This window comes from Myiozetetes cayanensis, unplaced genomic scaffold, assembly GCF_022539395.1.
Source record: "Myiozetetes cayanensis isolate MyiCay16 unplaced genomic scaffold, myiCay2020 scf5-8, whole genome shotgun sequence".
Classification (NCBI taxonomy): Eukaryota; Metazoa; Chordata; class Aves; order Passeriformes; family Tyrannidae; genus Myiozetetes; species Myiozetetes cayanensis.
In genome coordinates, this window is record NW_026087742.1 from 84,880,811 (window position 1) to 84,895,245 (window position 14,435).

Here is a 14,435-nt window from a genome sequence, read left to right on the forward strand (position 1 = left end):
AACTAGGTTATATCACACATACATTTATTTTCTGGGCTTGAGACAGGGTCTACTTTTTGGTTTATATGTCTGGTTTTTATTGCTTTATATAATTAATGATTTGGTCATTCTGTTTCTGCTAGTCTCTGATAACTGCGATTCTAATTCAAAGAAGGTACAAACTTACTATAGCATTCAGAAAAAGGACTCAATTGTAGAATACTAAAAGTATCTGCATAAATAGGAATAGAATCAAATTTGACTATAGTACACTTATCTATAGTGTCATGAAATATGGTTTTAGATACATCTTTCTCATCTAGCAGAATCTGAACTATTTACGGGTTTTGTATCATGTAGAAAGTTTGATAATTGGTATAAGCGTAGTAATTTTGTCTGCATATTGTGGATAAACCCGGATGATTTAATAGTGAAACAAACATTCTTACAATTTAAACTGCTAAAAGAATTTAGCTGTGGTTTGAATAGATGTTTTAAAGTCAAATATTTCTGTCTTTACTGGCATGATCTGTACTCTATGTATGAGAGGGATAATATGAACAATTTTGTGTTTGGTGTGTATAGTGCGACTTCTTGATTTGATATTATGTTGCTCTTGCAACAGTTGTCAGAGTTCAGCTTTTCCTGATCATATCACCCTAGAAACCCATTGCATCCTCTTTCTGCCATACATTTTATAACCCCAAAGATTCCAGACACTCTCTATCGTGCTGTATGGAGAGCAGCAGCCTCACCAGGGACTGGGCAAACAGTGGTCTGTCAGAAGCACAGACACCAAGCTGGCAGCTACTCCCTTGCAGCAACAAACAGCAGTGCATGCCTGCAGGCTTCCAAGGCAGCAGCCAGCTGGGTGGCAGCAATTTGTCCCTGGACACAGGAGCAAGTCCTAGAGCTGTACTGTCAACAAGTGACTCAAAATCCACGGCTACAGATGTACATGAGGGTGGTGGAGAAGCTGCACAAGGGGCTATGAGTTAAGAAGTGACAATCTGAGGAGACAGTCATAACTGAGTAGAGAATCATTCTGCAGGGGATTTAGGGTTAAACTTCTGTCACTTGACATAGACCAGAAATCTATGTAATTGTTATGTTGTGTTAAAAAGGGCAAATGCACCCTCTTAACTGGGGTTTTAACCAATTTAAAATCTTTCTACATGCAAAAAAACCCCTCAAATAAAATGTGAATGGTGTCACAGTTGAAAAATAAGGTCAAGGATATTACTCCTATTAATCAATTCACTGGGAGCTGGAGTTCGATGATCTTAGTGGGTTGCTTTCAACCCAGGATATGCTATGATTCTATGAGCATAAATTGGAAAGAACACAGTTCTGACTTTGAGCTTCAAACTAATTTAAATTTTACATAGCCTAAATATATCTATCATCTTCAAACAATGTTTTCACTTGGAATATATTGCTTATGTTTATTTGCTAACTTCCCAACTATAAAATAGATATTTTAGTATCTGATTCACTGCCATGTCATTTCCTTCAAAGACATTTTACCTCTATTTCACAAAAATCTGTTTTCTTCATGATCTTATTCATGCTATGCATATACAAGTATTAAAAGGTAATAATTAGACACATCTGCTTACATTTGCCAGGACCAGATGTTAGACAAATTAAATTGAATATAACTATCACTCAAAATCATTGAAGAAGTAACACAATAATAATTTCTGAACTTTGACAGTCACTGAAATATTCCACATTGCCATACTTGTGCTATTGGCAAAAATAACGTGTTCAAAATTATCTTCATATGCAATTTATTCAAAAATGAATTGTGTGTTTCAGGTCACAACTTCTACTTCCTTTCCTCCGGGAAAGATAAGTTGCCAGCCCCGACAGCAATGCTTATTAACAACACAGGACAGTCACATCAGTTCATGAACAACACTGCAGAGTCCTAATTGACTTCATAGCATGTTCCAAGAAGATAAAAACATGAAAACAGTGTTATGAAATTAGACCAGAAATCCATCTTACTTAGTATTTAGTTTCCTGCTGTGGGCAATGGTGAAGGCTCTAGCATAGTATAAAAGTAGAATGAGACTATGTTGCTGTGTTTCTCTGATATTCTCCGAGCATCAAACTATAAAACTGCTCACAGACTTCCTGGGACATCTGTGTATTTTTGTTTTCAAGCAATGGATAAGAACCACCTGGTTTAAACATGCACATCCATATACATATGCATGAAAATGGAGTATCATTTCATTTGTTTAGAGCCCAACATCTGGTCATTTCTTTTGCTGGCCTCTTTTTCTTACAAGTGAGGAGGTGTGAATAGGTGTTGGCCTCCTCCACAACATTATTACAGATATCCACAATATATTTCTTAGTTGCTTTTTTTCTAGGCAGAGAAGTCTTTGCATGTTTAGTCTGTTTTTATGCTCTGCCGTGTTGAGGACAGGGACTAGAACTGTACTCAGTATTCAATATGTAAGTAGAATAAAATGATGCAGTGCAGTGATTTTTTCTTTTTTTCTTGAACACTTCCAGGAATCATAGAATGGTTTGGGTTGAAAGGGACCTTAAAGATCATCTAGTTCCAACCCCCCTACCATGAGCAGGGGTGCCACTCATTAGATCAGGTTGCTCAGGGCCCCATCCAAACTGGCCTTTGTATTGCTTTTTCAAATAGTCTTAATGTTCAGTTTGCTTATTTTGACTTTACAGAATACTGAACTGATTTATTCATAAACCTTCTGCTTAATATCACAACATTTTTTTCCTGAGTGACCATGTTTAGCTCAGAACCTACCAATTAGTCCATAGTTGGGGCTTTTCCTTCCCCATAGGCATTACTTTGCATCAGTGTTGAATTTTGTTTTTCTGTTTTATCAGTCAGGCATTCAGAATGCTGCTGTCCTTCTGCACCTCCTCACACTCACACTTTTCATTTCTACTGCTCGAAGAAATGTTGTAGCAAATATAGGTACTCAGTGGTATCCTCTGTCTGTGACATTTACAGGGATGATGATGACACAAATCCCTGTTCAGGTCTGCAAGTGACCTCACACTATTGTGAAGACTGACTGCTCTGTTTGTTTCTTGCCTTATATATGGTATTAATCCATGGCAGGAACTACATTCTTATTCTATTCTTAGCTATTTTATTCTCCTTTGGATGTGAATTCTTATTTTTGAAGTACATATTTTTAGTTTTAATAAAATTATTTACCCAAAATATTAAACATTCTGGGGTTTGTTTGTTACTCAACAGTTATTTTTGATATTCAGAAGTTCATATTATGATGACTATAAACAATCTTTTATGTTACTTAAGAATTTTCTCATTTTTAGAAGAGAATTTCCCAATTCCATCAGGGTTTTTGAGCAGTTGTTCTGTCACAGCATTTTGACCCATGACTTGCACGTTGCTCAGAACCAAGTCAAGGGTGTCTTGGCTTGTTTCAACTTTCAGTGAAAGCTCCTTCATGAATCAGTCATTTGTGGTGTCATTTAGTCTCTGCATCACACCCCAACCTGACATTTATCCAGTCTGTGTGGGGGTGATTGAAGATTCTGATTACTAATTTGTTTTCTTGCTGTCTCTTAAATCTCTCTCACTCACACCATTGTCATCCTGATTAGGCAGTGACAGCGTTTTCTAATACTTATGTAGGCCTGGTGTCTTAATCCATAAAGCTAATGTGCAACATTCAGAAGAGGTATCTATCTGATGCAGAGCTTTCTTTAACATACATTACATCCATTTTTTTCTTGCCTATTTTGTTTGGTTTATGTTACATGTTTCCACTGATTGCTTTCCTTCCACCAAGTCTCTGGTGCTCCTGTTAGGTCAATATTCTCACTTAAAACTAAATATCTTAGTTATTTTATCTAATTTAAGAACCTGCAGCATTTCAATAGTAGCATGTATGCATTTGATCTGGTTGTTTATTTTTCTATGCTGTCTTTAAATGTTATTTTTGGGCACAGAACGTGTGTCCTAAATGAGTTTTATGTGCATTTTTTTCCCAAGGTTATAAAACTTTTTTTAGTTTCACCCTTCTGTGATTCATCCCCAATCCAGATATTCTTCTGCACCTGTGAGCTTTCCTATAGTTTTTATTCAGTCTCCTTCTTTGGTGACCTCATGTGTTTTACTTGCTGCAGCTTTACCTGAGTCCTATTTTTGCCTTACAGACTTTGCACAAACTTTGCCCTTTATTCCTACACCACAGTCTGAAACCAGCATGAAAAAGCACTACCAGAGCAAGAGCAGAGGTAGATAGATGAACAAGGATATAATTTTGTATTTGAGAAGGCCATCTGATTAGCCTAAGTGAGGTGCTCTGCAGAGTACTAATCTGAAAGCAATGACATATAATGTATCTTGCTCATGCTGATTTACTCACACATTTTGTCCACCCAAGGGCCTTGTGGGGAAAAGAGAACTTCTTGCCTCTTAAATGTACTTTCTGCTTCTGAGATATTTCACAATAGTAGATGAATTAGGTAAATAATTGAGCAGTGATTACAGGCTGTACCTGTGGTTAAGGTAACTCCAGTTCTTTAAACAACTTGTCTCTGTTTTTACTTCTGAATTTGAGGAGTGTCTTTGAAATTGGTGTATCCACCTAGCCCAGATGTATATGAGTATTTTTGCTGTGAATGGATATTACCGGGTCATGCCCAGCCTCTCATCCACCAGCATCCCCAAGTCCTTCTCCTCAGGGCTGCTCAATCCATTCTCCCTCCAGCCGAGTTTTCTGCTTGGGATTGCCCTGACCCAGGTGTAAGGTCATGCACTTGGCCTTGCTGAACTTCATGAGATTCACAGGAAGGGGAAAGTAACCAATACATTATCCCCTACAGCATCACTTTTGCATGGTTGTTGGCACTGTTCAATTTACCGTTTCAGGAGTTAGGCAGCACTGCAGTTTGAAACCCTCCTCCTTTTTCTTTATGCAATTACATGTTTTTATTCCCTTCCAAAAGCTATTAGCAGATTTTTGCAGGATTTTCAGAGCACATGCAAGAGGGGAAACACTTCTTCAGCAAGATGTTTTGCTTTCAAATCACTCACAGCCTGAGTTTTTTAAAAGGCACTATCAGAAGGACATACCCTCTTCTACTTCTTCCTCTGGTCTCTGTACAGCAAGAAGTTTGTGTGGGGGTTGAATATCACGTATGCATGTAACATTTCCTCTTGGATGCAGCGTTTGGCTTTTTTGCCCATTTATTTATTTTGCGCTTTACTGAGTTTTATGAGCATTGCGGTGTCACAAGATGAGTTTATCCTACCCGCAGTAATGAGTTTTTAGTAAATGCATTGTTTTCCTTTTGACTTAGCGTGCATCCCAGTTTTGTTACTGCAGGATGTAAAGTTGGATTTAGCATTGCTGATGGAGTGAAAGGAAGATATAAGGGAAGCTGGCAGCCTAAGTGCCATGTCTGGAGGGAAGGGAAGAGGCAGAAGAGGGCAGTTCATACATCACCTTTGCAACTCTCAGCCACTGCAGAGAAATCTCTCGTTTATTTCCTTACTCTAAAATGAACAGATAAAATCCTGGTACAAATGAACTACCCTCTTACATGCAAAGAGTTAGAGTTGCTGTGAGCACACTGTCAGGGTGTCCATAGTGGTGGGGGATCCTCATGGGCAGCCAGGGCCCATCCCACCCCTAACCCAGAGCAGGGCAGCTGGGGGCCACAAGGGCAGCCCCAGCCCTGGATATTGGGCACCTCCCTGGGGATGGGAATGAGTCATGGGCCCACGGGTGGGCTCAGCTTGGTGGGGCCCAAGGCTGAGTAAGGCGGGGCTGTGGGAAGCTGGAGACCAGTCCTGCTGCAGCATTGGTGGGGCAGGGGCTGATGTGAAGCCCTGAGTCTCTGGGCAGGATAGGGGGAGCCCTGGGATCCATCAGGGCTCATGAGGTGTCAGGATGCCCTCCAGGCCTGGCACACCTAAATGGTGTCTGCCATGATACTGAAAAATACATGGATTATGTTTCAAGTTACGCATATCTAAAGAATTTGATGGCAAATGTGTTCTTGGTATCTTTCTCAAAGGGCATTTTGTTAATTGCATTTGTCTTGAATGAGTTTTCCTATAAGAATATCTGGTGTTTCAGATAATCACAGACAGCAAGTAGAACTTTGGGTGTATATTGGCTCTGGCTGAGCTGGAGTTCATTTCCAGGGTGTCAATCTTACTGCTCCAGTGCCAGTGAGATTGGCTGGCTCCCAGAGCTTTTTTTTCTCCTTTTTTTTTTTCCTTTTTTTCCTTTTTATTCCTTTTTTTAACCTTAAAGTGTGAATGTGAACAGATACCTATTTTTATTTTCATTCAAGTGCATGTTTCCCTCAGCATTCTGTTCCTAAATATAGTTTTGTTTTATTTGTGGACTCTGGAGTGATTAAAAAAATATCTACAAGTTCCCAAGTGCCTTTAGAAAGGTCTTTTTGCAATTCTATGGTGACAAAAAGATGGTAGACTTTTCAGTTTGAAATACAGATTTATTGAAAATTGGTTTGAGTGGTTTCCATATTTAATCATAGTAAACAAGAGGGGCATAGAGCTATATGTTTATGGTTGCAGTTTTTAAAACACATCTGTGTATGCCCAGCTTTGAAGGCTGTCCTGGAACACCTTGCAGACACTAAAAAGACTTATGCATTCAACAGTGTAAGAAATAGGAAAACATGAACAAATATGACAGATAATATCAATTTATAGGGCTTTCTGAGAATTTTTCTTCCAGATTTTTATTGATCATTCAAGATATGCAAAGGAAATATGTAAGATTATATATTTATGGAAAGAGCAAAGTAGAATTGTGAGAATTCCTTCATTCTCTAAAATGGGTACCTGGTAGATCCCAAATTTTTAATCTCTTTTCATATCTCCAAGACGGAAAAAACAAATCCTACAGCTTTAAGGTTTTAGGACATTAGCTCATTTCTCCAACTCACTGGTGGTGTATCCTGCTACTGTGTAGGAGGCACAATCCATTAGTTGTCAGTTCCCATCTTTCTTAAGGTCAGCTGCCTCCATCGTGGGAACCAGCTGACGGCTGATAGAGGTTGATTTTTTTCTTCCCTGTATGTTGTTAGCAGGGTTTCAATTAGTGCAATTGAATGTACCTGTTTTCTTAAGGCCTCTCAGCTCTAAAAATAAATAAATTTGTGCTTCATGAAATGAATTAATCACTGAGCCTAGCATTATTTTTCTTTTGTATAAGTCTTTTTCTTAAGGATATTTGATGGTGTTTTTTTCGGACTTGATCTCTTTCAGAGTTTTCAAGTATAGCATCTATACATTTGACATTTCTATTCTTCTTTTTTAGGAGGGACCTAACAAATACTGAATTTTATGTTCCATCAGCAAGTGGACTTTCGATTGTAATTTACTACACAATCTTTGGACAGATCTTCAGGGATGTAGTGAAATACCATACTTCTTCTTGCTAGCTTTCTACTACCAGATCAGAGAGTATTATACCTGTAAAGCATAAAGGTGTATGTTATTTTTGCTTTGATCAGTCCATGAGAATAGAAATTCCTGACTACTGAGAAGCCTATGATGGTGCAATACCGGTGATACTCTGAATTAGAGGAGGTATATTTTAGTATTCTCCTCCCATCCCCATTTGTCAGGAATTAAATAGCCTAGACTGTCTTATGGTCTTATGTCCCTGAACTGGAATATTTGCAGGAGCTTGTTCTTTCTCTGTGTTTTCCTTCCAAAGCTTGGCCCAAGCAATTGCTTCCTTGTTAGCTGATGTCCTCTGATGTTGAGATGAAAGAATGCCCCATGAGCACGAAGGCACCCGATCAGTTTGTGGTGGGCAGAGGAACAGAGAGAGAAAAGCCAATACCCAGGTTTTGAAGAGTGAGTGCTGTGGGGCAGTACCCACTGAGAGTGCCCGGTTACTCCTTTCATTTCTGCCGAAAAGCCTCTCTTCTGTGGCAGTGACCACCACTTGTCCCCAAAAAGCTGGGAAGGAGCTGCTTTGGTTGGTTGCTATGTCAACTGTGCTCCCTTTGCCTGCAGAAAGCCAAGCACTGGTTGGTATGGCAACCCTCCTCGGAGCACCCAGAGATGCTCAATGGGGAACAGGCTTTTTGGAGAAGGCATTTGTTTTCAGTAGAGATGGAAACTCTTATGCCAAAGGGTATGAGAGGGCAGGAAAGACCCATGCAATCATACATATATTTGGAAAACTGTTCTGTAGAATCAAGTGGGTCTTGGAGGCTAAATATTTCCTTAGATCTAATTATAACACCATCCATTTGTGCTTCAGTAGAAGAGGAAAAAGTGGTGATAATTTGGTACAAAGGATACTAAGAAAACATGTATGTGTGGAAGATTACACTGGAATCAGCATGACTGAGCTGTTTAGCATTTTCATAAGAGTATTGTAGCCTCATGCTTGGGAAAATGTGCTGTGTTTTCAACCTGTCAGTATTGTAGGGATTTTGTGTGGTGGCAGAGAGAAGCCCAAGTCAGGATCTTACAGATGACGTGAATCTTTACTGTAGCAACAGGTAGACCAAGAAGTGTTAGAGAAAGATGCTTTGGTGGAGTGGAGTGGATGTGTGTGTGTCTGCATGCATGACCAGGTCCCCTTCACTCAGGCTGTTCAGGAAGTACCTTTAAAGCCAGAGAGGTTCTGATCAGTTTTCTTGTAAAAGACTTTGCAGAGCAATAGACTTTGGTGATTTTCTCCACTTGGTGACAATTAAATAAGTAATGTATGGTTTAGACATTGGGCAAATCAAAATGTCAACGAGTAAAATATAATGTAAAAATATAGGTTTAAAGCATTGGAACAAGCTGTCCAGGAAAGGGGTGGAATCACCATCCCTGAAGTGTTCAAAAGGCATGTAGTTGTGACACCTGGAGATAAGGTTTGGTGGCAAACGTGGTGGTGTTAGTTTAACAGTTGGACTTGATAATCTTAGAGTTCTTTTCCAACATTAATGATTCTGTGATTATAAATTTTTTCTTTAATAAAATTTTTCTTTAGTATGAAAGTTGCTGAAGCTTTCAGAGAATTTTGAATGCCAAGAAAAATGTTTATGTGACCATCTCACACAACTGAATAGCTCAGCTGGTAAATTCTGACTTCCTAAGGTTAGCCTTTCTGAATACACCTTTATTAAATTCATATTTAGCTAGCTGAATTAATGTGTGCATGAATCTCTTTCTCAGGTCTCTTCCATCTATGGTAGGGGGACAGATTTACAGATATTTTCTCAAAGCATAGGTTTCATGATTTTGGCTTTGCAATTCACTTTGGGCTTATTGGGAAGAATATAAATCATCAATGCTGCAGAAATAGCTCCTTATACTACAGCAACCATATCTAATTTTTGAAATTATGTGGAAGGTGAGGGAAGTGACTGAAGTTTTAGAATCTAAAGCATGGATTTTCAATATATCTTTTCATCCACTGAATGAGTATTTACTTTATTAACTCATCAAAAATAAATAATCCAAAAGCTGATGGTAATAATCTTATTTGTCTATTAGTCAAGAAAACAAGGATGTGAATTTACATCCAAATGCATATTTAAAATGGGAATCTGTATTTCAAGTAGACACAAGGCTGTCTTCCAAGACAATGAAATTTTCAGTAATTTTCAATATATTTATTAATTTTGCAGTAATAACTTCTTTTGCTAAACTGCCATATTAACAGTACTCCATCATAATTATTAATTGCAGTGTTTACCCAGCAGTAATTTTGAAAAAACACATTTCTTCAGCTAATGGAAAACTTGTAACATCCTTGATATATAATAAAGTAAGACTCTAAACTGATAGTCAATTTTAGAGCACTGTTGCTGCTATAATTATGTTAATTTTATTTTGATGAGCGAACTATATTTTAAAATTTTTCTTTCCCTATTATTTGAGTGCAGGAGAGAAAAGCTAAAGATAACAAACCCTGTAATAGAACACAAATTGTTTGCTTTTAGTGTTACAACATATTAATATTTCTCATTCATTAGTCTTATAGTCAGTGCATTAGGTACTGTACATTAGCTATCTGAAGTGGCTTTGTAGGAGAGGCTTAGTTGTGCTTCCTACATGGTACGTTCACTCTGTGGAGAGACAAATAACATGTAGGAAATGCTTAAGAACTTCTTTATACATGGTCAGCATATACAGTATTTGTGAGTGTCTATAATTCTTCCTTAAGATGTTTTAAAATCACAAACAATACATATGAAGTATTATATCAGTTGCATTATCAGCCTGTTTATCATCGTATCTAAATGTCTTCCAAAGTATTATCTACTATTAGAGGGGTTTTATTTCGGTTTTCCACTCCCCTTCCCCAGGGAAAACTAGGTTGAAAAAAACACCATCACACCTTTTTGTGTTCCTTTCCTTACCTTAGTGGCATTGTTACCACGATAAAAATTCAAGGATGCTCGGCACTGTCCTTTATCCTTGTAGGATGTTCCAAGGTCTTTGAATACACAAAAGAAAGATCATGTTGCCTGTGCAGTCTAATTTTTCCCATTTTGAGGACATTTCTCCTGTATTTCAGAAGCACTGTGTATGTTTCCCGTCAGGGCTTTGAGTGATTTTTTTACCATGCTTGACCTGAAGCATCTTATTACTGTGAACAGCTGGAGAGGGGAAACATTGAATGTTGCATGGTATTGTTTGGGGAAATAATATATGTTTTCTAGAGGTCTTTAATGCTGAGAAAATTGTTCACTGCTCCATGCAGTAGTTAGAATTTCCTAAAGCTGACAGCTCTATGTTGTCTTTGACAACATCCTAATGCAGTAGCTGCAGCGGGATTAATCTTTTCTAGCTTTAGACTAGCTCTTGACCTCTACATCATCATTAGCTCCCCTGGAGGGAGGTGGGCCTTAATAAACTCTGTAGACTACTTACTGAGAGGTAAAAGTTCATTTTCTGCTTTTACCTGACAAATACCTAGTGCAGTTTTTTCCAGTCCATGCTCAAACCGTTTTTTCATTTTTCTCAAGCATAGACAAGGGAAAATCTTCCTTTATGGGTACAAAGTCTTTAAAATTAGTTAATCAAAGAATGAGAGCTGACATCCTTATGGGTTTTAATAAGCTTACATTCTGCAGGTAGTGATTTGGGTAGAGCCACCCTAAGGAACTGGCCTTTTCCTGCTCATTTATTTCTCCTTGCACAGCCAGGCAGTTTCAGTGCAGTTCTAACATGACTTTGCTGCTACTGCTTTTTGTTTTGAGGTGATTGGAAAAAGTGTGATGGTAACCAAGCATGGTTCATATTAATTCCTTCTGCCATCATCTTCAGAGCAGGTGAGGCTGGCAGAGCCCAAACGTACAGTGATTCTTCAACCTGTGTGGTAACACAAATGCTTTCTTGGGTACCCTATTTCTGTCATGTCTGTTGTTTGAAGTGCACAGTGGGGTTACTCTTTTTAAAAAAATAATTTTGGGGGTATCATTGCTTTCAGTATATACAACTATAGTCACATACATAAACAGACACATGAAGGGCTTTTTAAATTTTCATTTAAAATTAAGATGCTGTAAGAGGTGAGGGTTAATAGGGAAAGCACTGGTAAAATTCTTACCTTAGAGGATGTGTTTTAGAAGTTTGATTTTCATTCAAGATACTCGAAGTTCTGGATGTTTAATGGATGTTGCTGTTTCTGTGTGTAATTTGTAAACTTCCTTCTCTGTTGTTCCCTGATATAGTCAATATTATTATTTAAAAATAAAGTAACAGACTATTGTTGTTTGTATTGCTACGTATGTTTTACTTAGCTAATTAATTACTCCACTCATTAGATGTTAACATATATTTTATCTCAAGCCGAAGGAAAAAGGAAACTAACCTGAAACTTTCTTCTCTTCAGATTAATTCCTCTTATATTTTGGTGCCGGCCAGTTCACTTCTTTCAATGCTATGCTGTGCCATTATTTTTCTTTATTTCATTTTTTAGCATTATTTTGTGCATTATACTGTGCACTTACACATGGTGAGCTCTTGGTGTACTGCTCATGTGTCCAAAGCTTTTATAATACCAAATTTCTTGACATTGATATGCAAACCATTATAGAAGCCAGGCACATAGAAAATTTTGAATGTTAATAGAAACAAGCTTTAATTAAGGCAAAACAGAGCGGGTAGAGGATATTTGTTCTAGTGCATCAGCGTTAGAAAACTGGTTGCAGAGAACGTGCGGAGAGAGGTGGTCTTCCTGACATGCTGATGGGAGAGAGGCAGGTGCACCCAGTGTATCAGGCACCTCATTCACTGATGAGCAGGGATCATTAGTCCCACTGAAGGAAGCTGTTGACAATGTTAGAGCACGTTCTCCTGAGCAGTCATGTCAGATCTGAGGTTTGATGGATGAGATTCCTTCCAGGCAGTTCCACGTGGGCTCTTCTCTCCCATCACGAGGCCCTTTTGTTTTCAAAGGTCTCCTATTAGTTTCTTAAAATGGGAGCAGCTTTTCCTTGATATCTATAATGATTTATTTTTCTAAGCAATTAAATTTGATTTCTTTAAACTATAGCAGCTCCCTCATTAAAGAGAATGAGTCACTGAATCAAAAATGCAAAGGCTCTGAGCGTGAAAGTTTCATATGATTTCAAGGAAAGGCTGTAGGGCTTAAGGGAAGCAGGGCAGGAGCAGTGCCTGAAACTGGATTGTCTCCTCATGAAACCCATTACAAGAATGGACCGTTCTCAAAAGCCGTGCTTAGAAAGCTTGAGCATCCTTTTCCCAAACAAGCAGCAAGCCTGAGGGGATCTGCGTCACCAGCTTGTAGAACCAGATGCAAATGCAGGTATCCTGTGGCTTGCACACCTGCTGCTAAATATTTAAATGTGTTTGGAGATCACATAAATTTCTCAGGGTTTTGTGAAGAATTTCATGAAGAGTTTTATTGTTTAAAGCATTTCTGTAATTTGAAAATCAGTTTTAATGGCCTGTACTTACGGTCTCATTTTTTTCACGTGATTATTTTTTCAGTTTTGTTGGCACATAACTTTAAAATGTTCCCAGACATTTATTTTTTCAATGTTTTGTAATATCATGAAGCTAAAGAATGAGGCCTATCATCTAAGCTTTCAAAGTGTTTCAATGTAGTGTTATTATGACATGGAGAAGTCAGGTTAGCAAATTCTGAAATTAAATAAATAAATTAAAAATGAATGTTTTAGGCTTCTGCATCCATGTTTAGGCTTTTACATTAGTGATCACAGCTCCTAGCAGACACCATAAACCTTAAAACTGACAAAATTATGAAAACCAAACATTCACGTTAGTGGGATGTTACTACAATTTACTATTCTTCTAGGTACCAATGTAACCTGTTGATGAGAAAATATTATGTGAGACTGCAAGATGCAGTGTCACACAAAGGCAGACGTATAATCAACATATTCACAGGTTATTTTTCAGACAGATATTTACATATTGCTTCAAAGCACTTCTAATGTTTTTCCATTCATCCATCATTTTTAAAAATGGAGAAGATGGCAGTATTTACCTATTATGTCATTTATCATTCCACAAACATGATAACTTTGGGTAGTTGTCACGGGAACTACATGAGGAAAAAGAAGGAGCAGGACAAAACTGATACTGATACTACCTGAATTTGAAATGGTCCCTTAATTTAGAGTGATACTTGAATTATAGGAACTATTTGTTAAGTGATATGAATATTTAATTTTTATTAAGCATTTAAAAATATTAAATTTAAATCAAATCAGCAGCAAAATAAAATATTGACAGGAAAAAAATTATTCTCCCAGTTAAACATAGTATGGCTGACTGTTGTGCTTCTCTTTTTTTTTTTCTCCTCACCAGGATTACACTTTGACAATGTATTTTCAACAGTACTGGAGAGATAAGAGGCTGGCTTACGCTGGGATACCTCTCAACCTCACGCTTGACAACCGGGTGGCAGATCAGCTTTGGGTGCCTGACACTTACTTCTTAAATGACAAGAAATCATTTGTGCATGGTGTTACTGTGAAGAATCGAATGATTCGCCTTCACCCGGATGGAACAGTGCTTTACGGCCTCAGGTCTGTGCTTCCACAATGAAGATTTCATCACTGCTGTTATGTATTGTTGATGTTTTCTTCCTGGTACAAGGTTATTACAAACATTGGCTAGTGTATTATGTAACCTTCCCTGTAACTCTGAAAGATGCCCGTAGAAAACAAATGACACACTGAATGTTTCTTAATTTTGCCAGAAGCGCCTTCAGTCAGGTTTTATCTGTTTCTGTAGAGTCACCATATCTGGAAAGCCCACTGGCTATAGGAAGCAGAAAGGCACTTATTAATTGTAAACCTGAAAATTTGTCTAAAATACAGGCAGTAAGATGGAATGTGGGTGCTTATGTTTTCTACTGATATGTCTGTAGTCATTTTAAAAAAAGCCACAAGTAACCCTGGTTGAGTGGAGTAGCCACAGCTAAGAACATGACTAG

General features: G+C 38.0%; 1 protein-coding gene across 1 annotated transcript in view; it reads left to right on the forward strand.

Moving 5' to 3' along the window:
- The window catches only part of GABRB3 (gamma-aminobutyric acid type A receptor subunit beta3), a 114,811-nt gene that overhangs the window by 65,185 nt on the left and 35,191 nt on the right, over positions 1-14,435 (forward strand). Inside the window, exon 4 of the mRNA XM_050334197.1 lies at positions 13,805-14,025. Within this exon, the coding sequence (XP_050190154.1) occupies positions 13,805-14,025 (221 nt within the window). The remainder of the gene's footprint in view (positions 1-13,804; positions 14,026-14,435) is intronic.